Raw genomic sequence first — 27,741 nt, 5'->3', positions numbered from 1 at the left:
GGGGAGATACGTAAACTTTAACATTACAATAAGCATATTCTAAGTCGAAAAGGGGTCATACTTTAGTCAAAATGCTTGATAGAGTTGTCTACTCCTGTTTACAGACTGGGGTCATGATGGTAAACAAGTATGCAAAATATGAAACTAATATCTCAATGGACTTTGAAAATATTTGGGGTGGTATGCAAAATTTTAACCTTTGTGTGATGCTAATACCGACACTCAGGCGAGTAGGATAGCTCCCCTATTCTTTGAATAGTTGAGCTTATAACGGAAAGTGTGCTAGAATGTCCAATCATTGAAGAAAATGCTTGGTTTTACTGTCTCAAAAGTGCATACAAATGCAACTATGTACAAAGCATGGGTAGTTAAATGGTAGAACACCATATGGGAGTAATCCCTGTGGAGATTCGGGTTCAAATCCCGACCCTTGCATACAGACTGCACAAGATATGCATTGAATCTAGTAAAATCAGGTCTTTTCTGTCTTTAAAAATTGAAATACAGGGAATCGAACCCAGGACCTGTCTCATCTAAGCCTAAGGCAGATATTCTATCACATTACTATGAAAGCTAGCTCATATAGCAAGGCAGTATAAGTGCACCCTTACACTATACTATATACACACCCTAATTTTGTTCTCGTGAGTTGTTTATGTTGGGCGCCTGGATTTCTTACATTTAGGGTGAAACAATCAGGACGTGGAAAGTTTACAGGAGAAATGTCTAGATGAAAACTCTTGATACCATAAAAGCTAGCTTACATGTATATAGCAATGTGGTATAAGTGCACTAATATCCTATACCCAACTACGTTAGGTCCTGAATCACAAGATAAGTTAAGATAAGATAATCTTTATTTAGCGTCGGTTATAACAAACATGTAAACATTAGGTTATACAGGCTAGTTTCTAACATAACATGATTATCTTACAACAATACAAACAATCTTAAAAGATAAGAAAACCACATGGTTAAATATAAGATACTTTAAATTAATGGTCAAAAGTTAGCATTGAAAGCACATAGAGCTGCATATACAGGCTGGAAAAAAACAAAATGCAAAGACTAACAATTAAACTACTGTATACTATAAGCAGATCTATTCTAAAAATTAATGCAAATTTCACATACATGTCAAGAAAATGGGATAAAACCATTATTAATCATAATCAAGTATTCATTATTAATCAGTTATTAAGACAAAATTAAATAATTGTTCCTAACATATGTATGTGTAATCTTCTTCCAGGGTAAAAAGATTTCTGATGCATTGGCACTATACAATAAGGCAGTTGGTCTGAATATAGACAATTTAAAGGAACTTCAAACAGAAGCAATACTGACAATATCAGGAGGAAAGGATTGTATTTGTTCTTTGCCAACTGGTTATGGCAAATCTTTGATATATGAGCTCCTTCCATTTTTTGACACTAGGTGTTTAGTTCTTATAATAGCTCCTCTTAATGCCATTATTGAACAACAGCAGCATGGCAATGCACCTAAAATCTGACCTTACACCAGTTAAAAACTGAGAGATTAATTACATGTTCAGTCATCCTGAGGATGAACTTGATAACAGAAACTTTAATGACTACTTCTCTTCAGAAAATTTCAGGCAAAGAAACATCAATGTGTACTTGGTGATTGATGAGGCTCATTGCATTTTAGAATGGGGCCAAGACTTCAGAAACAGTTCAAGAAACTTGCACAGATAAGGTCAGTACTTAAATGCAGAACCATTGCTCTGTCAGCAACAGTAACAGAATGTGGGCAGAAGCAGATCAGTCAGAGCCTTCTTATGAAAGACTTCTCTGCAATATGTGCAAGCCCTGCCAAAAATAACATTGCACTGATAGTTACCAGCAGGCCTAGTCCAAATGCAAAAGGAAACTGTGCAGAAACACCATACTATTACATATTCAGTTCTGTAATAGATGAACTGATGAAAAAACAGGATACCTTTCCTATCACCATCATCTATTGCAAATCAATGCAGTGGCTGGGTTATGGCTACCAGGTTGCAAGACAAAAATTGGGAAGTTATTTCTATGCTGGAGAGAGCAGACCTGAGAACTCCAGAGTCGTCATGTTTCACTCTTCTATGGAAAAAGATTTACTTAAAGCGTAAGTATATATCTAGATTTTATTACGATCGACCAAGCATGTATAAATTTATACAACTATTAAATTCCACAAATGAAAAAGAATTATATAAGTTAGCCATTTATTGTAAGAATGCTTTTAGACACAGATTGGAATTGTTGAATAGTGCAACTTAACCTAGTATTTGGATTCATACTTTATGTTAATGCTAATTAATGTGTGACCAGCCGTGCGGATTTGCACATAATAATTTTAGATATTTTCCCCAATATATCTATAAGAGTAATGTGTGCTAGTAACTGTATACCTTTGAGTATTCTAATAAAAAATCTCTTATCTTCAAAAGGTATACGCAAAAAAGCTCTATTTTTAGTGAACACTTTCTGGCATGTTCAAGATAAATCGTGTGTTTCTTTTCGGAAAGGTTTAAAATGATTTTAGGAGTGTTCGTGTCAACCAGTATTGCGCATCTAAGGACAGACAGACAGACAGACATTTCATTTCAAATCAAATAGGCAAAAAAGCCCATGATGACATACATAGTCACAGATACAACAGCGGACAGTGTACAAAAGAAATATATATACAATGACATATATAACACATACGATTAGCAAAACTGACATTGCGTTTAAATGAACCCCTATTAGATGAGGTAAGTACATGTATTCACCCGGAGAAGGCCGGTAGAAGATAGAAAGAAGTTACCAAAATAATGTCTTAGAAGAATACATTCAAATATATTAACATTACTGCGACATTTCACCTTTTCGTTTAATATTTACCAGGAAGCAGGATAACAACGAGGCTGGTAAGCCGATTACAAAAAGTAGTTCCACAATCAGTTTAACTCGTTATTATGTAACACATTTGAAAACCACATTTGAACAGAAACAACTACAAAAAGACAACAACAACACAATGCCACATTAGCTATATAAGTACAAATGTATATATAATACACAGTACATAATATTATGTACTACAATATGGATGCCAAGCCTTGTCGAAAATAAAAATACAAGACTAGCTATCCTACATATGATTACATTTAATAACAACATTTAGCTTTGGAAGACCTTATACGAAATCAGCGAAAAATATGGTCAAATTATTTATACCCTAAATAAAAATTTAAAAGAGAAAGTACAAGTTCTGTAATATAGTATCGTATCATTGGTCAGTAAACGTAAAATTAGAGGAAAACAATCAAGATACTTTACTTTGCCAATAGAAAATATAGGTTATACATATTTATGATGAGTCCTTGAAGAATTACCTATACAAAAGTGTGTTTCTTGTCTTAAAGGCTGTATGTGTATAAATACCAAGATTTTTTATTAAAGCTTTGTTTTCTGACATTATAAGTTCAGTAAATTTAAACATGTTCGGTCTTATCCAAAATCTACGAGGTATATATCGCTGTCTTATATCTTGGTATAACGTGCATTCAATAATAAAGTGATATTCATCTTCTAATTTGCCACAGAGTATGTATTTTCTATCAGATATGGGTGTACGTTGATGTCTATTCCATCTACCTGCTTCAATTTGCAATCTATGGGATGATACTCTTAAACGAGTTAAAGCTTGACAAAACTTATTAATATTAAAACAATCTAAGTATGGTTGAAAACGAAAACTCGAAATAGTCTTATAAAATAATGCCCTACTAGAATTTTGTATTCTTTCATGCCATTTTTGAACAAATTGATCATTTAATCGTTGCTTTCCCAACGAAAGGATTACTTTGTCATCTCCTACACCTTGATAAATCCAAGCTTCTGCAAAACCAAGAGAACATAGCAAGTCTTTTAAATAACTGCACCAATTACTTTTATTTGGATTATGTTCAGAATCACTTTTTAACATATTGTATGCTAAATATACATACTTATTTCCACTTAATCTTAAAATCCTCAACCAATATTTAATGACACGAAACATATGAATAGTTTTGAATGAATATCGACCTAATTCGCCATAAATGAAATCATTTTGTGTAGTTTTCTTGACTCCAAGTATTTTTTTACAGAATTGCATGTGAACCCTTTCTACAGACAAGTTATTAGAAAAACACAATACTTCACAGCAATAGTTTAAGATAGGGGAATCAAGTTTATCGAACAATTCTAGCTTATGACATGGTGATATATATGTAAACTTATACAAATATTTGTTTAACTTAAGGATAGCTTTAAGTGCTTGACCCGATAAAGTATCTTAAGCACTACTCACAGAACCACCAGGCGTAAAAACAATATCTAGATAACTAAATTTGTTCACTATTTCTACAGGCTGTCCATTGTAATAAAACAGTGTGTCCCTAGGAAAGGCCCCTCCTCTTCGAAAAACCATAATTTTTGTTTTAGCAACATTCACTTTTAGTTTCCACATACAACAATATTCGTATAATAAATCGATACCTTTTTGTAATTCTACAGCAGTATTTGCAAATATGACTATATCATCAGCATATAATAGCAAGAAGAGTTTAAAAGTGTCCATATCTAAACCTTCCATATTGTTGTTGATAAAAGAATCTTCAAGATCGTTGATTAGCATGGAAAAAAGGAAAGGGGACAGGCATTCACCCTGTCTTACACCTAACATACATGTATATTCGTCACCTAATTGATTACAATACTTAACTCTTGATTTCACGGAGTCATACATAGATTTTATAATGTTTAAAATATTTCCCCTAAGCCCAAGTTTAATTAATTTATACCATAGATGTTCAGGTACCACATAGTCAAATGCCTTGGTATAATCCACAAATAAAGTATAAAGAGACTTTCCCTGGTTCAATATATGACTAATTAAACTATTTAAAACAAATACATTATCTACAGTCTCATATTTGATCGAAATCCTGCCTGAGCGTCGATGTACACATTGTAATTTTCTGCCCAGTCTTTTAAACGGTTGTCAATTACTCGAGTAAACAATTTTCCCAAACTACTTAAAATGGTGATACCTCTTTAATTTTCTACATTGTTAATGCTTCCTTTCTTATGTAATGGTATAACAAAACCCTCAGACCACCTGGTAGGAAAGTATCCTAGATCAAATATTTTGTTGAATAGATTTGTTAACACTGGCAATAAGATTTCCTTTCCGGAGATAAAGAATTCATTAATTAAGAGATCTGGACCACCAGATTTATTGTTTTTCAGCTGTTTAATTGCTTTAGATATTTCTGAAGGAGAAAACTCACAAATCAGTTTCTGAAACATTATTTTAAACTCATTATTTTCGTATTTTTCTATAAAATCAATTACGTCGTCGTTTGGAACAAAAAATCTGTCCTCAGGATTATTAACTGCCTTAAAATATTCCCCAAAAGTTGAAGCTGATATATTAGACTGTTTTAAACCTGCCGCTTCCTTTAACATCTTCCAATAAAGACGCGCATTACTATACCTCATGTTTAACAATTTATCAGTTTTAGATTTATCATACCTGAACCTACATAAAAAATAGTACATTGACGAAGTACAGACTTGTATTCGGATCTGGCCGATACCATATTTATTCTATTCTCGTCATTTTTACAGTTTCTATATTTCTCTAGACATTTTAAAAACGTATTTCTCTTTTCAAAACAATCTTCGTTGTACCAAGGTTGATGACTATCAGAACTATAAGAACTACCCAGGTTATCATCACGTGACCGATTAATAAAAGGAGATGCTACACTATGTAATACATTTTCAAAATTCTGTATACAATTATCAGTACCTTGCTTTGTAACACAAGAATTAATTTCATCCGTTAAAACAGCAAAAGAAACAAAACCTTCTTCACTATTCAGTTTATCAATATATTCTTGTTTTTTCTCAGGTTTCCATGTATATTTAAAATTTACACCAGTATTTTCAGCATTATTTGTTATATTATTTACTTCCCGCACAGACTGTGTGTCAAATACGAAGGTAACATTCATTAAACAGTGATCTGAAACAATATTCGGTTCATCTATATCAAAATTCAATATATTTTTAAACAAATCGTTTTTACAAAGTAAATAATCTACAACACTGCTACCTCTACTAATAAACTTTGATAATCTGGCAGTTGACCTGAATACAATCGACACTATTTATTGTCCAATACAGGTAAATCCAATAATTGCTTTGCAATAGATATATGGCGGATTATATTTGAACATCCCTGGACCTATTGGACTCAACTGCCACATTATCAAAGTTTATTAGTATGTGTTACACAAGTAAAATTACCAATATTACAATCATTACCTTTTCTACCATTAACAATACGATAACCAGTCTGCTTACAAAAATCTAACAATAGACGACCGTTATTATTGACATGACCTTGATCTTTTGATGACCTTTTACACGGACGATCAATGATATAGCCCTCGGGAAGTAAATCACTGTTGCCAGAATTTAATTCGTCATGCTCGACATAATCAGGCAGTACAGATGTACGCGAGTTGAAATCACCAAAAATTGTATAATTACAATCACTACGGGACAGATTTTAAATATATACTACAGAGTCAACTAATCTGTCAAAGACATTATTATCGACCATCGAATACCTACTACTATCGTCCGGAATGACGTAACACAGACCAATGTAAAAATCGTCTACAGTACATAGTTTTTCTGCGGGAATTCTTAGCCAAATGATATCATCCTGCGAAGAGTACACTAATCCGTTATCACAAAAATATTTATTTCTCACATACAAATGTAGATTATAATCCCACCAGAATTTCGTTTTGATGTAGGTTTTAAGTTTTCCCTGTGTAAAACAACATGCTCAAACCCATCTACATGAAGCTCTGAAAAACTATCAGTCCAAGTTTCTGTAAATAAAACTATATCATTGTTCTCGAAAATATCAAGCACATATTCAGATTTCAATTTATTCGTTCGTTTACCACATAAACCATTTACATTCAAATATGCACATCGCAATGTGACCTTCTCCCGAACGTCCTAGCTACTGACCTCACTCCCCCGCTCACCAGAGTTCGGTGTATTCTCATTTATGGTTTTTCTATTTATAGTAACGGGGGAAAACCTATTTCCGTACCGCCTGTAAGGGCTAGCTGAATCTGCGCGACGCTGAACTCGATCTCTGGTACGGGAAACGTGTGACACAGAGCGACTTTCAGTAGGTACAGTAGGCCTGTCATTTTCATGGTTACCAGGAGACTGATTCCTGTGACTTATCAGAAGAGTTTGATCATTTTGAACAGTATTAGACGGATTTTGATCAGACTCCACTCTGCCACTTGCTGCTGATCCCTGAGAGTTTTGTGACAGTTGCGCGTTCTCTGTATTAGTTATAAATGGCTCATTTAAAACATGTGACGTGTCACGGATCAATGTCGAAGTTTCGTGTAAGCTAGATTGATTCTGCGATGTTGTATGAACGTTATGCACATTGATCTGGGGCGAGTTACTCTGCGAATTTATGGCACCAATGGGGAGTTGGGTATTTGAATAATCAACACCGGGGTTGGGCATGACTGTCACATTTTGTTGCATGCCAGGGGTGTATCCGGGCGGGGGGTTTATGTAAGATGATTCTTGCAAACTTGTTACCGGGAAACCCGGGGAAGGTCCAATGTTCCTGCAGTTAATAACCAAAGTAGGACAGTTCTGTTGCACAAGGTTGGTTCCCAGCGCTTGTGTACCGGCTTGCGCTACCTGACTTTGGCTTGGAGCAATTAGTGGAAAACTCTGAACAGGGTTTAATATCAGATGTTGTGAAATGATTTGTTCACTACCTTGGCGAATCTGGTCGGTCATATCCGGGCTGGTTAATGTGTGAACGTCAAACAGCCTGTCAGAATTCACATATCGTTGCCAGTTGGGGAACGCATCATGTATGACGCGTCCGTCTGCCACGATCTTTGCTGGAAAAACTAAACTAGCCTTAGTTCTCGGGTGCTCCTCACGATATCTCTTGAGCAGCGGCCAAAGACGGGAACGCTCTTGCTGAATTTCTTTTGGATAGTCACTGTCAATGGAGAAACCGGGAAAAATTTTCAGCTTGCTCGCACTACCGAGAATGTACGCAACATCGCCGTAATCTCTAAAATTTGTTATTATTGGGCGCTTGTTAAAGTTCCTGCCTTGAACACGGGCACCTAATCTGTGCGCACGCGCAATATATACCTCCCGAAGATCAATGTCTAATTTGTGTAAAAATTCACACACTAATTCATAGCAATTCTCATCCCTGCTTTCTGTGACCCCTCTGAAGATCATATTGTTACGTCTGGACCTAGCTTCTAAGTCAATAGTTTTGTAGGCAAGCCCTTTCATTATTTCAGTTTGCAAGTCTGTCACTCTGGCTACCTGCTGCACTTTTGAATCCATCTGCACTAAATGGTTACGAAAGTTAGCTAAACCTCTACTACAGTTCAATTGTTCGTATATTGCAATTCATCATACATTTGTAATAATTTATCATCTATCGACCCTGATATAAAGTTCTGCCTAGGGCTAAGTGTATTGTTACCGTTTTCTTGGTTATCCATTTCCCGCTCCCTGAGAATTTCAAATCGATTTTGTGTATGTACCGAGTAAACGTCTGAATTAAACTCCATAAACACTTCACAAACACTTCCAAAGTCACAAAAATTCGTTTGCAATAAGATCAAGTATCAATCCAAAGTAGAAAAACGTTTAGATCCAACCGTAAAATCTACTTTATAATAATAAATATTGAATAAAAATCTCACAGCGATAAAAAGTACGTGTCCACTGTCCGCCATATTTAATTACTCATGACTTTAACTTTATGTTAATGCTACATGTAATTAATGTGTGACCAGCCGTGCAGATTTGCACATAATAATTTTAGATATTTTCCCCAATATATCTATAAGGGTAATGTGTGCTAGTTACTGTATACTTTTGAGTATTCTAATAAAATATCTCTTATCTTCAAAAGGTATACGCAAAAAAGCTCTATTTTTAGTGAACACTTTCTGGCATGTTCAAGATAAATCGTGTGTTTCTTTTCGGAAAGGTTTAAAATGATTTTAGGAGTGTTCGTGTCAACCAGTATTGCGCATCTAAGGCAACCCTTGCATTTTACCAGACTTCATACTTTTACTCTATAATTATACTAGACGTATAGCGGTACGAAGTGACAGACACTATTGTCTCGCGCGCTACTTTCAACGTATGATACAACTGAATGACAGAGTACTTTGTATGATACAGTAACAGTATTCACCTTTGTATAGTAGCTTATATTGTACATTCGCTGAAGAAGGAATATCCCTGAAGGAATATTACTTATAAAACATTACATGTGTGTCTTTTATTCTCACAGCAGGTCATACTGCAACCATTATTGCTGGCATTTTAACTAAATGTTCTTTTGGTCTGTTCACTCTCGCATTACTATGCATGTTTTAGTATATTTTGTTCTAATAACGATGAACTGTACATGATCAATAAATTACTGTTCTGTTCTGTTATGTACTGTAAACGTTTAATAGTCGTCTGCTTAGATATTCCCCTCAATTCGGGAAACACCGGAAATTTCCGAGCCGGCCCGTCGTTGAAACATCACTGAAAAAAAAAAAAAAAAAAAAAAAAACAACATTGTTTTTCTTTGTTCATATTTTGCGCAATATATCAACGAAAATTACTTCAATGGAAAGCATGGGTGGTTATTGAACAGTTTAAAAGGGTACGTGAAAGCATAAACTTACAATTTTTAAGTGATCATTTAGAGGAAAGATTAAAACAACTTTTTCCGCCGAATTAAGCCATTTAAAAGATATTACAAGTAAGTCGAACTTATCCTTTATTTTGTGTGTTAGAAAACCAATAATATCAATTACTGGAAAAAATGGAAAGTTGGATATGTTTAATCCCAATTTTTCAAATGCTTAAAGTTTAGTTATATTAAAAACTATGTCAGGGCATCAACTAATGCAATGGATTAAATGTTTGTTGTAAAGGTTGACAGTTCACCTTCGGATGTGTAGGTAGAGCTTTACCAACTCCAGTGGGTACTTCCTGTATGAATGACACTCTCGGGAAATGTGTGTGACCAGGATGTGCTTCTGCATAGCTGTAAATCAAGATAAACTCATCTATCTACAATAAGACAGTGAAAGAATATGCAACTTGCGTTTAACTTATCCATGTAAAATTAACATAACGACATTGCTTTCTATGGTAATCTGTCAGCAGTCAGACAATATAATAAATATATACCTAATACTAAAAGCTGAATCAGAAACTTTTCTAATTTTAGTAATTATTATTCTTCAGCAATCAGCAATTATGCTTCCTTTGATACTGTTTCAAAGTGAAGGAAACCTTATTGCTTTAAAAATGCAATTCCACAGGCTAATAAATCAATAAGATTTCATCATAGCAAAAAAGGTTTGGTCCAAACCTATTATTGTCTTTGTAGGTGAAATAAGAAACCGTATACAAAATTCCGTATAAATTTGACAACGGGACATAACTACTATCCTGATACATTCAACACTGCTAAAAACTGTTAATGCAACACAGAGCTATCTCCTTAGCGACATGACTATCTCCTTATCGACAGAGCTGTCTCTCACAATAAAAAGTGAATATTTTTACTCCCAAGCCATTTTCGGTACATATTTTATTTCCAAATGCATTGTATACTTTATAGCTATCTCACGCCTACTCGGTTTGCTTCTGACTATTAGTTAAAATGCAAATATTTGACAATGAAACTGCATTCATGACGAAACGGCCAAATTCACTGCTAAATCAACTCGTTGGTAAACATCACCACGACCGCAAATTAAGAATAAATTAGCAAACTTTAAGTTCTCTGTTAAGCTAAATCATATCTACAACGCCTACCATTCCCCGATTTTTGATATTCGACACACTGCTTGTAAAAATGCAAAAAATATGATGACACTCACCTTTGTTGATGCTCTTTTATCGCGACGTGCGCTACCTCGGAAGTTGCGACAGAGCAATTTACCGTATACCTCCGAAAAAGGTAGCTCTGTTGTTTACCAGGCGTGTTAATGTTTATGGTCATAGCTCTGGTGTTTATGACAAGTTCGACTTAAGGTTAAGAGTCACATCTCTTGTTGGAAAGTTCTACTTAATGTTTAGGGTCAAATCTACAGTGTTTACGAAATAATCGACTCAGTGATTAGGTTCACATCCCTAATGCTTATGACAAGTTTGACTGTAGGGTCACATCTCTACTGTTTATGACAAGTTTGACTTAATGTTTAGGGTCACAGCTCTGGTGATTATGACACTTTCGACTTAATGTTTAGGGTCACGTCTCTATTGTTTACGACAAATTCGACTCAGTAATTAGGTTCACACCCCTAATGTTTATGACAAGTTCGACTGCAGTGTCACATCTCTACTGTTTATGACAAGTTCGACTTAATGTTTAGGGTCACATCTCTAGGGTTTATGACAAGTTCGACTCAATGTTTAGCTTCACATCTCTGGTGTTTATGACAATAAAATCTGTATGAAGATCCATTGGAAGCATAAAATGCAACCAAGCAAATTAATAGCAGACTCGGTTTGATAGAGCCTTTTCATGAGAGGTAGTGGAAAATGCAAGTTCGACTTAACGTTAAATTTAGGGTCACATCTCTGGTATTTATGACAAATTCGACTTAATGTTTAGGGTCTAATCTCTATTGTTTATGACGAGCTCGACTCAATGTTTAGTGTCACATCTCTATTGTTTATGACAAATTCAACTTAATGTTTAGAGTCACATATCTGGTGTCTATGACAAGTTCGAGTTAATGTTTAGGATCACAGCTCTGTTGTTTATGAGAAGTTCGACTAAATGTTTAGGTCACAGCTCTAGTGTTCATGACAAGTTCGATTTAATGTTTAGGGTCACAGCTCTAGTGTTTATGTCAAGTTCGACTTAATTAGTCGAAGCTCTGGTGTTTTGGGCGCCATATTGACCATCATTTTCAAGCCTAAGAGAGCCATTTTGGCCCTATATACATTTTCTCGTAGGTCTCATGAATATTGCTATAGAAATGAAGTATTCGATTCATGAACAAATTGAAAAATAAATTTAGATTGTCTTGCCTTCTGAACGTTTAAAAAAATCGGGATAAAAGCTGCGTTATGTATGACAAGCTTGTCTGCCAAACAATCAACATATGTTTGCATCTTGCAATCGGAATTTTGTATACGGTTTCTTATTTCACCTACAAAGACAATAATAGGTTTGGACCAAACCTTTTTTGCTATGATGAAATCTTATTGATTTATTAGCCTGTGGAATTGCATTTTTAAAGCAATAAGGTTTCCTTCACTTTGAAACAGTATCAAAGGAAGCATAATTGCTGATTGCTGAAGAATAATAATTACTAAAATTAGAAAAGTTTCTGATTCAGCTTTTAGTATTAGGTATATATTTATTATATTGTCTGACTGCTGACAGATTACCATAGAAAGCAATGTCGTTATGTTAATTTTACATGGATAAGTTAAACGCAGGTTGCATATTCTTTCACTGTCTTATTGTAGATAGATGAGTTTATCTTGATTTACAGCTATACAGAAGCACATCCTGGTCACACACATTTCCCGAGAGTGTCATTCATACAGGAAGTACCCACTGGAGTTGGTAAAGCTCTACCTACACACCCGAAGGTGAACTGTCAACCTTTACAACAAACATTAAATCCATTGCATTTGTTGATGCCCTGACATAGTTTTTAATATAACTAAACTTTAAGCATTTGAAAAATTGGGATTAAACATATCCAACTTTCCATTTTTTCCAGTAATTGATATTATTGGTTTTCTAACACACAAAATAAAGGATAAGTTCGACTTACTTGTTATATCTTTTAAATGGCTTAATTCGGCGGAAAAAGTTGTTTTAATCTTTCCTCTAAATGATGATATCACTTAAAAATTGTAAGTTTATGCTTTCACGTACCCTTTTAAACTGTTCAATAACCACCCATGCTTTCCATTGAAGTAATTTTCGTTGATATATTGCGCAAAATATGAACAAAGAAAAACAATGTTGTTTTTTTTTTGTTTTTTTTTTTGTTTTTCTTTTCAGTGATGTTTCAACGAAGGGCCGGCTCGGAAATTTCCGGTGTTTCCCGAATTGAGGGGAATATCTAAGCAGACGACTATTAAACGTTTACAGTACATAACAGAACAGAACAGTAATTTATTGATCATGTACAGTTCATCGTTATTAGAACAAAATATACTAAAACATGCATAGTAATGCGAGAGTGAACAGACCAAAAGAACATTTAGTTAAAATGCCTGCAATAATGGTTGCAGTATGACCTGCTGTGAGAATAAAAGACACACATGTAATGTTTTATAAGTAATATTCCTTCAGGGATATTCCTTCTTCAACGAATGTACAATATAAGCTATTATACAAAGGTGAATACTGTTACTGTAGCATACAAAGTACTCTGTCATTCAGTTGTATCATACGTTGAAAGTAGCGCGCGAGACAATAGTGTCTGTCACTTCGTACCGCTATACGTCTAGTATAATTATAGAGTAAAAGTATGCAGTCTGGTAAAATGCAAGGGTTGCCTTAGATGCGCAATACTGGTTGACACGAACACTCCTAAAATCATTTTAAACCTTTTCGAAAAGAAACGCACGATTTATCTTGAACATGCCAGAAAGTGTTCACTAAAAATAGAGCTTTTTTGCGTATACATTTTGAAGATAAGAGATATTTTATTAGAATACTCAAAAGTATACAGTAACTAGCAAACATTACTCTTATAGATATATTGGGGAAAATATCTAAAATTATTATGTGCAAATCTGCACGGCTGGTCACACATTAATTACATGTAGCATTAACATAAAGTTAAAGTCATGAGTAATTAAATATGGCGGACAGTGGACACGTACTTTTTATCGCTGTGAGATTTTTATTCAATATTTATTATTATAAAGTAGATTTTACGGTTGGATCTAAACGTTTTTCTACTTTGGATTGATACTTGATCTTATTGCAAACGAATTTTTGTGACTTTGGAAGTGTTTGTGAAGTGTTTATGGAGTTTAATTCAGACGTTTACTCGGTACATACACAAAATCGATTTGAAATTCTCAGGGAGCGGGAAATGGATAACCAAGAAAACGGTAACAATACACTTAGCCCTAGGCAGAACTTTATATCAGGGTCGATAGATGATAAATTATTACAAATGTATGATGAATTGCAATATACGAACAATTGAACTGTAGTAGAGGTTTAGCTAACTTTCGTAACCATTTAGTGCAGATGGATTCAAAAGTGCAGCAGGTAGCCAGAGTGACAGACTTGCAAACTGAAATAATGAAAGGGCTTGCCTACAAAACTATTGACTTAGAAGCTAGGTCCAGACGTAACAATATGATCTTCAGAGGGGTCACAGAAAGCAGGGATGAGAATTGCTATGAATTAGTGTGTGAATTTTTACACAAATTAGACATTGATCTTCGGGAGGTATATATTGCGCGTGCGCACAGATTAGGTGCCCGTGTTCAAGGCAGGAACTTTAACAAGCGCCCAATAATAACAAATTTAGATATTACGGCGATGTTGCGTACATTCTCGGTAGTGCGAGCAAGCTGAAAATTTTTCCCGGTTTCTCCATTGACAGTGACTATCCAAAAGAAATTCAGCAAGAGCGTTCCCGTCTTTGGCCGCTGCTCAAGAGATATCGTGAGGAGCACCCGAGAACTAAGGCTAGTTTAGTTTTTCCAGCAAAGATCGTGGCAGACGGACGCGTCATACATGATGCGTTCCCCAACTGGCAACGATATGTGAATTCTGACAGGCTGTTTGACGTTCACACATTAACCAGCCCGGATATGACCGACCAGATTCGCCAAGGTAGTGAACAAATCATTTCACAACATCTGATATTAAACCCTGTTCAGAGTTTTCCACTAATTGCTCCAAGCCAAAGTCAGGTAGCGCAAGCCGGTACACAAGCGCTGGGAACCAACCTTGTGCAACAGAACTGTCCTACTTTGGTTATTAACTGCAGGAACATTGGACCTCCCCCGGGTTTCCCGGTAACAAGTTTGCAAGAATCATCTTACATAAACCCCCCGCCCGGATACACCCCTGGCATGCAACAAAATGTGACAGTCATGCCCAACCCCGGTGTTGATTATTCAAATACCCAACTCCCCATTGGTGCCATAAATTCGCAGAGTAACTCGCCCCAGATCAATGTGCATAACGTTCATACAACATCGCAGAATCAATCTAGCTTACACGAAACTTCGACATTGATCCGTGACACGTCACATGTTTTAAATGAGCCATTTATAACTAATACAGAGAACGCGCAACTGTCACAAAACTCTCAGGGATCAGCAGCAAGTGGCAGAGTGGAGTCTGATCAAAATCCGTCTAATACTGTTCAAAATGATCAAACTCTTCTGATAAGTCACAGGAATCAGTCTCCTGGTAACCATGAAAATGACAGGCCTACTGTACCTACTGAAAGTCGCTCTGTGTCACACGTTTCCCGTACCAGAGATCGAGTTCAGCGTCGCGCAGATTCAGCTAGCCCTTACAGGCGGTACGGAAATAGGTTTTCCCCCGTTACTATAAATAGAAAAACCATAAATGAGAATACACCGAACTCTGGTGAGCGGGGGAGTGAGGTCAGTAGCTAGGACGTTCGGGAGAAGGTCACATTGCGATGTGCATATTTGAATGTAAATGGTTTATGTGGTAAACGAACGAATAAATTGAAATCTGAATATGTGCTTGATATTTTCGAGAACAATGATATAGTTTTATTTACAGAAACTTGGACTGATAGTTTTTCAGAGCTTCATGTAGATGGGTTTGAGCATGTTGTTTTACACAGGGAAAACTTAAAACCTACATCAAAACGAAATTCTGGTGGGATTATAATCTACATTTGTATGTGAGAAATAAATATTTTTGTGATAACGGATTAGTGTACTCTTCGCAGGATGATATCATTTGGCTAAGAATTCCCGCAGAAAAACTATGTACTGTAGACGATTTTTACATTGGACTGTGTTACGTCATTCCGGACGATAGTAGTAGGTATTCGATGGTCGATAATAATGTCTTTGACAGATTAGTTGACTCTGTTGTATATATTGAAAATCTGTCCCGTAGTGATTGTAATTATACAATTTTTGGTGATTTCAACTCGCGTACATCTGTACTGCCTGATTATGTAGAGCATGACGAATTAAATTCTGGTAACAGTGATTTACTTCCCGATGGCTATATCATTGATCGTCCGTGTAAAAGGTCATCAAAAGATCAAGGTCATGTCAATAATAACGGTCGTCTATTGTTAGATTTTTGTAAGCAGACTGGTTATCGTATTGTTTATGGTAGAAAAGGTAATGATTGTAATATTGGTAATTTTACTTGTGTAACACATACTAATAAACTTTGATAATGTGGCAGTTGAGTCCAATAGGTCCAGGGATGTTCAAAGATAATCCGCCATATATCTATTGCAAAGCAATTATTGGATTTACCTGTATTGGACAATAAACAGTGTCGATTGTATTCAGGTCAACTGCCAGATTATCAAAGTTTATTAGTAGAGGTAGCAGTGTTGTAGATTATTTACTTTGTAAAAACGATTTGTTTAAAAATATATTGAATTTTGATATAGATGAACCGAATATTGTTTCAGATCACTGTTTAATGAATGTTACCTTCGTATTTGACACACAGTCTGTGCGGGAAGTAAATAATATAACAAATAATGCTGAAAATACTGGTGTAAATTTTAAATATACATGGAAACCTGAGAAAAAACAAGAATATATTGATAAACTGAATAGTGAAGAAGGTTTTGTTTCTTTTGCTGTTTTAACGGATGAAATTAATTCTTGTGTTACAAAGCAAGGTATTGATAATTGTATACAGAATTTTGAAAATGTATTGCATAGTGTAGCATCTCCTTTTATTAATCGGTCACGTGATGATAACCTGGGTAGTTCTTATAGTTCTGATAGTCATCAACCTTTGTACAACGAAGATTGTTTTGAAAAGAGAAATACGTTTTTAAAATGTCTAGATAAATATAGAAACTGTAAAAATGACGAGAATAGAATAAATATGGTATCGGCCAGATCCGAATACAAGTCTGTACTTCGTCAATGTACTATTTTTTATGTAGGTTCAGGTATGATAAATCTAAAACTGATAAATTGTTAAACATGAGGTATAGTAATGCGCGTCTTTATTGGAAGATGTTAAAGGAAGCAGCAGGTTTAAAACAGTCTAATATATCAGCTTCAACTTTTGGGGAATATTTTAAGGCAGTTAATAATCCTGAGGACAGATTTTTTGTTCCAAACGACGACGTAATTGATTTTATAGAAAAATACGAAAATAATGAGTTTAAAATAATGTTTCAGGAACTGAATTGTGAGTTTTCTCCTTCAGAAATATCTAAAGCAATTAAACAGCTGAAAAACAATAAATCTGGTGGTCCAGATCTCTTAATTAATGAATTCTTTATCTCCGGAAAGGAAATCTTATTGCCAGTGTTAACAAATCTATTCAACAAAATATTTGATCTAGGATACTTTCCTACCAGGTGGTCTGAGGGTTTTGTTATACCATTACATAAGAAAGGAAGCATTAACAATGTAGAAAATTATAGAGGTATCACCCTTTTAAGTAGTTTGGGAAAATTGTTTACTCGAGTAATTGACAACCGTTTAAAAGACTGGGCAGAAAATTACAATGTGTACATCGACGCTCAGGCAGGATTTCGATCAAATATGAGAACTGTAGATAATGTATTTGTTTTAAATAGTTTAATTAGTCATATATTGAACCAGGGAAAGTCTCTTTATACTTTATTTGTGGATTATACCAAGGCATTTGACTATGTGGTACCTGAACATCTATGGTATAAATTAATTAAACTTGGGCTTAGGGGAAATATTTTACACATTATAAAATCTATGTATGACTCCGTGAAATCAAGAGTTAAGTATTGTAATCAATTAGGTGACGAATATACATGTATGTTAGGTGTAAGACAGGGTGAATGCCTGTCCCCTTTCCTTTTTTCCATGCTAATCAACGATCTTGAACATTCTTTTATCAACAACAATATGGAAGGTTTAGATATGGACACTTTTAAACTCTTCTTGCTATTATATGCTGATAATATAGTCATATTTGCAAATAATGCTGTAGAAGTCGATTTATTATACGAATATTGTTGTATGTGGAAACTAAAAGTGAATGTTGCTAAAACAAAAATTATGGCTTTTCGAAGAGGAGGGGCCTTTCCTAGGGACACACTGTTTTATTACAATGGACAGCCTGTAGAAATAGTGAACAAATTTAGTTATCTAGATATTGTTTTTACGCCTGGTGGTTCTGTGAGTAGTGCTTTAGATACTTTATCGGGTCAAGCACTTAAAGCTATCCTTAAGTTAAACAAATATTTGTATAAGTTTACATATATATTACCATCTCATAAGCTAGAATTGTCCGATAAACTTGATTCCCCTATCTTAAACTATTGCTGTGAAGTATTGTGTTTTTCTGATAACTTGTCTGTAGAAAGGGTTCACATGCAATTCTGTAAAAAAATACTTGGAGTCAAGAAAACTACACAAAATGATTTCATTTATGGCGAATTAGGTCGATATTCATTCAAAACTATTCATATGTTTCGTGTCATTAAATATTGGTTGAGAATTTTAAGATTAAGTGGAAATAAGTATGTATATTTAGCATACAATATGTTAAAAAGTGATTTTGAACATAATCCAAATAAAAGTAATTGGTGCAGTTATTTAAAAGACTTGCTATGTTTTCTTGGTTTTGCAGAAGCTTGGATTTATCAAGGTGTAGGAGATGACAAAGTATTCCTTTCGTTGGTAAAGCAACGATTAAATGATCAATTTGTTCAAAAATGGCATGAAAGAATACAAAATTCTAGTAGGGCATTATTTTATAAGACTATTTCGAGTTTTCGTTTTCAACCATACTTAGATTGTTTTAATATTAATAAGTTTTGTCAAGCTTTAACTCGTTTAAGAGTATCATCCCATAGATTGCAAATTGAAGCAGGTAGATGGAATAGACATCAACGTACACCCATATCTGATAGAAAATACATACTCTGAGGCAAATTAGAAGATGGATATCACTTTATTATTGAATGCACGTTATACCAAGATATAAGACAGCGATATATACCTCGTAGATTTTGGATAAGACCGAACATGTTTAAATTTACTGAACTTATGATGTCAGAAAACAAAGCTTTAATAAAAAATCTTGGTATTTATACACATACAGCCTTTAAGACAAGAAACACACTTTTGTATAGGTAATTCTTCAAGGACTCATCATAAATATGTATAACCTATATTTTCTATTGGCAAAGTAAAGTATCTTAATTGTTTTCCTCTAATTTTACGTTTACTGACCAATGATACGATACTATATTACAGAACTTGTACTTTCTCTTTTAAATTTTTATTTAGGGTATAAATAATTTGACCTTATTTTTCGCTGATTTCGTATAAGGTCTTCCAAAGCTAAATGTTGTTATTAAATGTAAATCATATGTAGGATAGCTAGTCTTGTATTTTTATTTTCGACAAGGCTTGGCATCCATATTGTAGTACATAATATTATGTACTGTGTATTATATATACATTTGTACTTATATAGCTAATGTGGCATTGTGTTGTTGTTGTCTTTTTGTAGTTGTTTCTGTTCAAATGTGGTTTTCAAATGTGTTACATAATAACGAGTTAAACTGATTGTGGAACTACTTTTTGTAATCGGCTTACCAGCCTCGTTGTTATCCTGCTTCCTGGTAAATATTAAACGAAAAGGTGAAATGTCGCAGTAATGTTAATATATTTGAATGTATTCTTCTAAGACATTATTTTGGTAACTTCTTTCTATCTTCTACCGGCCTTCTCCGGGTGAATACATGTACTTACCTCATCTAATAGGGGTTCATTTAAACGCAATGTCAGTTTTGCTAATCGTATGTGTTATATATGTCATTGTATATATATTTCTTTTGTACACTGTCCGCTGTTGTATTTGTGACTATGTATGTCATCATGGGCTTTTTAGCCTATTTGATTTGAAATGAAATGTCTGTCTGTCTGTCTGTCTGTCCTTAGATGCGCAATACTGGTTGACACGAACACTCCTAAAATCATTTTAAACCTTTCCGAAAAGAAATACACGATTTATCTTGAACATGCCAGAAAGTGTTCACTAAAAATAGAGCTTTTTTGCGTATACCTTTTGAAGATAAGAGATATTTTATTAGAATACTCAAAGGTATACAGTAACTAGCACACATTACTCTTATAGATATATTGGGGAAAATATCTTAAATTATTATGTGCAAATCCGCACGGCTGGTCACACATTAATTAGCATTAACATAAAGTATGAATCCAAATACTAGGTTAAGTTGCACTATTCAACAATTCCAATCTGTGTCTAAAAGCATTCTTACAATAAATGGCTAACTTATATAATTCTTTTTCATTTGTGGAATTTAATAGTTGTATAAATTTATACATGCTTGGTCGATCGTAATAAAATCTAGATATATACTTACGCCTTTAAGTATTATAGGTTTCGCATACCAACACAAAGTGGTATTTTTCTTTTAATGTCAATTTTGTGCATATAGTACATTTTCTATCTATTCTTATGATGTTTTGCTGTCTTCCTGTTTCAATGTTTAAGTTGTGTGACGATAATCTAACTTTGGCTATCATGTTTCTAAGTTTATAATATCTTTTCCAGATATACTGATATTTCAAAGTTGTCAGTATTTCAGTATTTTTTTTTTATTCTTCATACAATATCATTGAACTTCTTAATGCTATATCATTTCTCCAGTTACCTAATAATATATATATATACAAATGAGATAAAATAAATATTCCTATATTTGGAAACAGACGTCTGTTTCCAAATATAGGAATATTTATTTTATCTAATTTGTTGGGTTTAATGTCGCACCGACACAATAATATGTCATATTGTGACTTTCCAGCTTTGATGGCGGAGGAAGGCCCCTAAATATAGGAATAAATATATCAACAGTTACAGATTCTGGAATTAACCATACATCATAAAAGCCGGAGTTTTTAATTTTTTTTTTTTACTTGTATGGTCCAGTTATTACAATTAACGTTTTTGTCTATATCTTGTCTCATTGTAATAATCATTGTTTTTAAAATACTACTGTTGTTTTTCTCTGAGTCCAATTTCAAGAGATATTTCAGTATTCTAACATTAGTAACTATATACAAAGGGAAAAACTAGGTCACTAGGTCAAATCGAAGAAAAACATTGTGTATGCAATAGAGGATGTATTTTTCAATTGATCTTCATGAAATTTGGTCAGAGTGATTGCCTTGATGAAATCTAGGTCGATTTTGAATATGGGTTATCTGAGGTCAAAAATTAGGTCACTAGGTCAAATTAAAGAAAAATCTTGTGTATGCGATAGAGACTGTTTTTTTCAATTGATTTTTATGAAATTTGGTCAGGTTGATTGCCTTAATAAAATCTAGGTCGAATTTGAATATGGGTCATCTGAGGTCAAAAACTAGGTCACTTGGTCAAATCAAAGAAAAAACATCTGTATGTGATAGAGGCTGTATTTTTCAGTTGATCTTCATGAATTTTGGTCAGAATGATTGCCTTGATAAAATCTAGGTCGAGTTTGAACATGGGTCATCTAGGGTCAAAAACTAGGTCATATCTAAGAAAATGCTTGTTTTATCGCAAGAGACCAATTTTTTGGTCCAATCTTAATGAAAATTGGTCAGAATATTTGTTTCCATGAAATCACTAGGTCAAACATGTTTTACACTGTTATGGAGTGTTTCTTAGGTGAGCGACCTAGGGCCATCTTGGCCCTCGTGTTTTGAAAATACGAACTGTGATCTGCACAAAACGAACAGTATTAGATAAGTATGTGGAAATATTCCTTCAAATCAGAAAAATAGCTTACAACCTGCGATATATTAGGTAAAAAAGACCATTTTTGCAAGTCGCACTATTCCTTATCCCGTGTTTAACGGAGGATTTTTCATCGATTCGAATCTCATGACCAGCATTCCAGACAAATTACAGTACTGTTTCCAAAGTGAAAGGTACCGGTTGATAGAGAAAACAGTGGAACAGGTTGATAGACATGTGCTATTGTCTAGATATCCTTGAAAAAGGAAAAAAGTAAGAAAAACTCACATTTTCAGTTTTGGCCGCCATTTTGTTTCGGTGGTAAGGAGTAGATCGAATACCCCCCTTGATATTGATTTGAAACTTAACATGTTTCTTCAGGGTTATAAAACTAGTTGATAGCAACAAGTCCCATAACTCTGATATGTATTGGTCAAATTATGTCCCCTTCCGAACTTAAAACTCTTTTGATATTTAACATTTTGGGTAATAATTTCCTGCTTCTGTGACAATATTTCGAATAGTCAAGCTTGGCTGTCTTACAGACAGCTCTTGTTTTAATGTTTTGTCTCGCGTAGCTCCAAAAGTATTTGACGTAGAGTCACCAAAGTTTGCAGGAATGTTGGTCAGCATGTGTAGTTGTGCACCATGGGTTTCGCATCCGGATTCATTCAGTATTGTAGGAGTTATGGCCCCTGACTTAGTTAAAAATTGGTCATTTTAATGTTTTGTCTCGCGTAGCTCCAAAAGTATTTGATGTAGAGTCACCAATGTTTACTGGAATGTTGGTCAGCATGTGCAGTTGTGCACCTGGGATTTCTCGTCCGGATTCATTCAGTATTGTAGGAGTTATGGCCCCTGACCTAGGAAAAAATTGTCATTTTAATGTTTTGTCGCGCGTAGCTCCGAAAATATTTTACCTACAATCATGCCTGTCTACATACTTCTCAGACCACAGCATAGTCATCGTTGAGATCAGGCAACATTAAAATGCGGTGATGCACAGGTATCTAAAAATCTCAAGGAAGCATATATGTTTATATGTACATTATATATGGTTTTTTTTTGCATTTTTAGCTCGACTATTCATAGAATAGTAGAGCTATTGGACTCGCCCATGCGTCGGCGTCCGCGTCGGTGTCCGCGTCGGCGTCCGCGTCCCGATTTGGTTAAGTTTTTGTATGTAAGCTGGTATCTCAGCAACCACTTGTGGGAATGGATTGAAACTTCACACACTTATTCACTGTGATAAACTGACTTACATTGCACAGGTTCCATAACTCTGTTTTGCTTTTTTAAAAAATTAAGCCCCTTTTTTGACTTAGAAATTTTTGGTTAAGGTTTTGTATGTAAGCTGGTATCTCAGTAACCACTTGTGGGAATGGATTGAAACTTCACACACTTATTTACTGTGATAAACTGACTTACATTGAACAGGTTCCATAACTCTATTTGGCTTTTTTACAAAATTATGCCCCTTTTTCGACTTAGAATTTTTTGGTTAAGGTTTTGTATGTAAGCTGGTATCTCAGTACTCACTAATAGGAATGGATTGAAACTTCACACACTGTTCACTGTCATGATCTGACATGCCCAAAGCAGGTCCCATAACTTTATTTTGCTTTTTTACAAAATTATGCCCCTTTTTCAACATAGAAATTTTTGGTTAAGTTTTTGTATGTAAGCTGGTATCTCAGTATCCACTAATGGGAAAGGATTGAAACTTCACACACTAGTTCACTGTCATGAGCTGATAAGCACTATGCAGGTTCCATAACCCTATTTTACTTTTTTACTAAATTATGCCCCTTTTTCGACTTTCTCATTCATTCAAGCGACAAGGCTGTTAAATAGTCAAGCGTTGCTGTCCTCCGACAGCTCTTGTTAGTCCCCTACTGGTTGAAAACCAGTTTTGGGGACTATAGGAATGCTCTTTTCCGTCATTCCGTCATTCCGTCTTTCCGTCATTCCGTCATTCTGTCATTCCGTCCGTCCGCAATTTCGTGTCCGGTCCATAACTCTGTCATCCATTTAGGGATTTTAATATTACTTGGCACAAATGTTCCCAATGATGAGACGACGTGTCTTGCGCAAAACCCGGACCCCTAGCTCAAAGGTCAAGGTCACAACAGGAGGTCAAAGGTCAACAGGGCTTTTTTCCTGTCCGGTCCACAACTCTCCCATCCTTGAAGGAATTTTAGTATTACTTGGCACAAATGTTCCCCATGATGAGATGATGTGTCATGCACAAATCCCGGACCCCTAGCTCAAAGGTCAAGGTCACAATTGGAGGTCAAAGGTCAACAGGGCTTTTTTCCTGTCCGGTCCATAACTCTCCCATCCATGAAGAGATTTTAATATTACTTGGCACAAATGTTCCCCATGAGGAGACGACGTGTCATGCGCAAAACCTGGGCCCCTAGCTTAAAGGTCAAGGTCACAATTGGAGGTCAAAGGTCAACAAGGCTTTTTTCCTGTCCGGTCCATAACTCTCCCATCTATGAAGGGATTTTAATATTACTTGGCACAAATGTACCTCATAATAAGACGATGTGTCATGCACAACTTTCAGACCCCTAGCTCAAAGGTCAAGGTCACACTTAGCAGTCAAATGTTAACATAGCATGAACAGGGTCTGTTTCGTGTCCGGTCTATAACTCTGACATTCATTAAGGGATTTTAATATCACTTAGCACAAGTGTTCCCCATGATGAGACGACGTGTCATGCACAAATCCCGGACCCCTAGCTTAAAGGTCAAGGTCACAATTGGGGGTCAAAGGTCAACAGTTTTTTTCCTGTCCCGTCCATAACTCTGCCATCCATGAAGGGATTTTAATATTACTTGGCACAAATGTTTCCCATGATGAGACGACGTGTCATGCGCAAACCCAGTACCCTAGCTTAAAGGTCAAGGTCACACTTTGAGATCAAAGGTCAAGAGGATTTTTTTCCTGTCCGGCCTATAACTTTGTCATGCAAAGCAGGATTTAGATATCAGTTGGCACAAATATTCCCCTGGATGAGACAACATGTCATGCGCAAGAACCAGGTCCCTAGCTCTAAGGTCAAGGTCATATTTAGAGGTCAAAGGTCAAATTCAAGAATGACTTTGTATGGAACATTTCTTCTTCATGCATGGAGGGATTTTGATGTAACTTGGACCAAATGTTCAACACCATGAGGCACCCTTGTTTTTAGAATTACATCCCTTTGTTGTTACTATAAATAGATTTTATTGTAACTTTTTTATTACTGGCGGTAGAGAAAAATCGAGACCACTTTTCTGTGGTACAGCATGCATGTTACATCCAATTTTTAGGTGTATTTTTACCTATCTCTACCTGGTAAAGAGTTTCTTGTGGACTTATATTATTATTATTATTATTATTATTTTTTTTTTTTTTTTTTTTTTTTTTAAAGATTAATTTCCCTTTGTTGTTACTATAAATAACTTACATGATAACATTTTTATAATCAGCCCAAAAAATTCAATATGAAAACAACTGTGGGTTTTTATATATGCACATTTTAATCCAAGTGTGTTGTTATAATGTTATAACATATTGTATATGTAGTACAATATTGTTTATACATCATTGACAGATATCAGTTCATTATGTTATACTGCAGTAGAAAAAATTAGGTGCCTTCCAGTAGGGGACTTTGTATTGCATGGCAATACTTCATTCACTTGTTTTTTAAATAGCAACATATTGTTTTCCCAAAGTTGATCTGTGTCCTTTGTCATGTAGTGGGGGCATCTGTGCCACGTGGACACATTTCTAGTTTTTCATTTCTTTAAACTCTACTCCAAAGTCATGTCTGTATTAGTATATTTTCACTCCTTTATCCTGTACACCAGAGTCATACGTGTAAGTTTATTTTCACTTATTTATCATCTACACTAGTCATGTCAGTAAACATCAGAGCATAGAGTACTTATGGTAAGCATTTAGGATTGTTGAATGCCCATTGCCTATCCACAATATCTTGAAAGGAAATCTCCTAAAACACAAAGCCAATTTTAACAAAACTTCACTAGAATGGTCCTTTGTTGGTCTTGCATCTTCCAAATATCTTCCTGTCAGAAACTGCTAGCTCAGTTTTGAAATGATTTAGCATTCTACCAAGGTTGTTCGAATTATTTTGTTTCAGGTAGTACTTTACAAACACAGTTGGAATTTATGTGATTTATCTAAAAAATGGCCACTAGAGGACATGGTCATTTTCCAAATATGTATATACTGGAAACTTCAAAAATCTTCTTGTCTGAAACTGCATGCCCAATTTAAAATAATTTACACATTTAATATTTTACAAAGATTGTTCCAATTATTCTGATTCATCAGAAAACATGGCCGCCAAAGCTATAAATATGAAAATGCAAACATCTCCATAAGCTGTTCTGTCTGATTATGCTTCCATTTGAGGAAGCAGAGGTATATTTCCTTGCACCTGTTGTTCATGTCAGTTTGTCTGTATTCGGTCCGTCTGTCCACATGTTGGCAGAGCGAACGATTTCCGCCCAAAAACTACCACATGACCCAGAAGATTCATACTTAGTAGCATGATTTGGCGTATGAAGTATGTGACCCATATTGTTTTTAGGGTGAGTAGGTCAAGGTCACACATGCCTAAACCTTGAAAACAGTTTCTGTCCAATAACTTGAAAACCACTATACCCAGAACCGTCAAACTTGGTAGCATGATTGTGCTAATGAAGTGGGTGCCCTTGGGGTCAGTAGGTCAAAGGTCAAAGTCATAGGGGCCTGAACCTTGAATATTGTTTCTGCTCAACGACTTGAAAACCACAAGACATCAGGTAAAATGAATCTGTTTAAAATGATGCCTGAAGCATCATACTCTTAAGTTATAACTTTTCCCTAAGTAAGGCTCATGAAACTGGCACAGGTACATTGAAAACTATTTCTGCATTGTAACTTGAGAATAACTTGACCAAGAACCTTCAAACTTGAGAGCCTGATTGGGCTTAATGTAAGTTGTAATGTTTTTTGGTTCAGTAAGTCAAAGGTCAAGTCACAGGGGCTGAACCTTGAAAACAGTTCCCACACAATATCTTGAGAATATATTGATCCGGTATCTTCAGATTTGATAGCATGATTGACCTTGTAAAGTTAATGACCCATATTGTCTTGTGGGTTAGTAGTTCAAAGTAGGGCTGTAGATCGTTAGGCATGTAGCGATTTGATCCAGTCAAGGAGTCAGGGCAAACAGTTCACAGATAAAACCACAAATCAATATGGACACAATCAATAAGCAATGAACTGGTCATGCCAATGTAAATGTGTACTATGTCATCATATACACGAGTCTTAATTACAAATACAGACATTAAAATGAGAGGAATTCTGTCATCAAAACATCAGCTTCCAGGTATGCAAGTCACTAGAGAAAGATGAAAAATTTGCGGGAGCATTTTTATACGCAAAAGGTCAATGTCACATCTCATTATTTGGCTTCCAATTTTCAAAACTTCACTTTGTTTGAAAATAACGTAACAGTATTTATTTTTCAATGGAATGTATAAAGAAATCTGTAATGCAATTCAAATGATTTTCACGCATTTTGATATCTTCTACACTACTAGCTTTACGTAATTTATGTTTTGTTTACTTCTGATGAACAGTATTTTAGAAGG

General features: G+C 35.0%; 1 protein-coding gene across 1 annotated transcript; it reads left to right on the top strand.

The window, feature by feature from the left end:
- Positions 1-1,539: 1,539 nt before the first annotated feature.
- On the top strand, positions 1,540-2,131 carry LOC128547527 (uncharacterized). Its single transcript, XM_053520499.1, has one exon. It carries the CDS (start codon positions 1,673-1,675, stop codon positions 2,129-2,131), a length of 459 nt encoding a protein of 152 aa, XP_053376474.1. The 5' UTR covers positions 1,540-1,672.
- The last annotated feature ends 25,610 nt before the right edge of the window (positions 2,132-27,741 follow it).

This window comes from Mercenaria mercenaria, chromosome 12 (genome assembly GCF_021730395.1).
Source record: "Mercenaria mercenaria strain notata chromosome 12, MADL_Memer_1, whole genome shotgun sequence".
Lineage (NCBI taxonomy): Eukaryota > Metazoa > Mollusca > Bivalvia > Venerida > Veneridae > Mercenaria > Mercenaria mercenaria.
Note: the sequence above shows the minus strand (reverse complement) of the source record. Positions and strands in the feature narration are given on the sequence as shown.

Coding starts and splice junctions, on each gene's coding strand:
- LOC128547527 (XM_053520499.1), top strand. CDS start 1,673: ATGGGGCCAAGACTTCAGAAACAGTTCAAGAAACTTGCACAGATAAGG.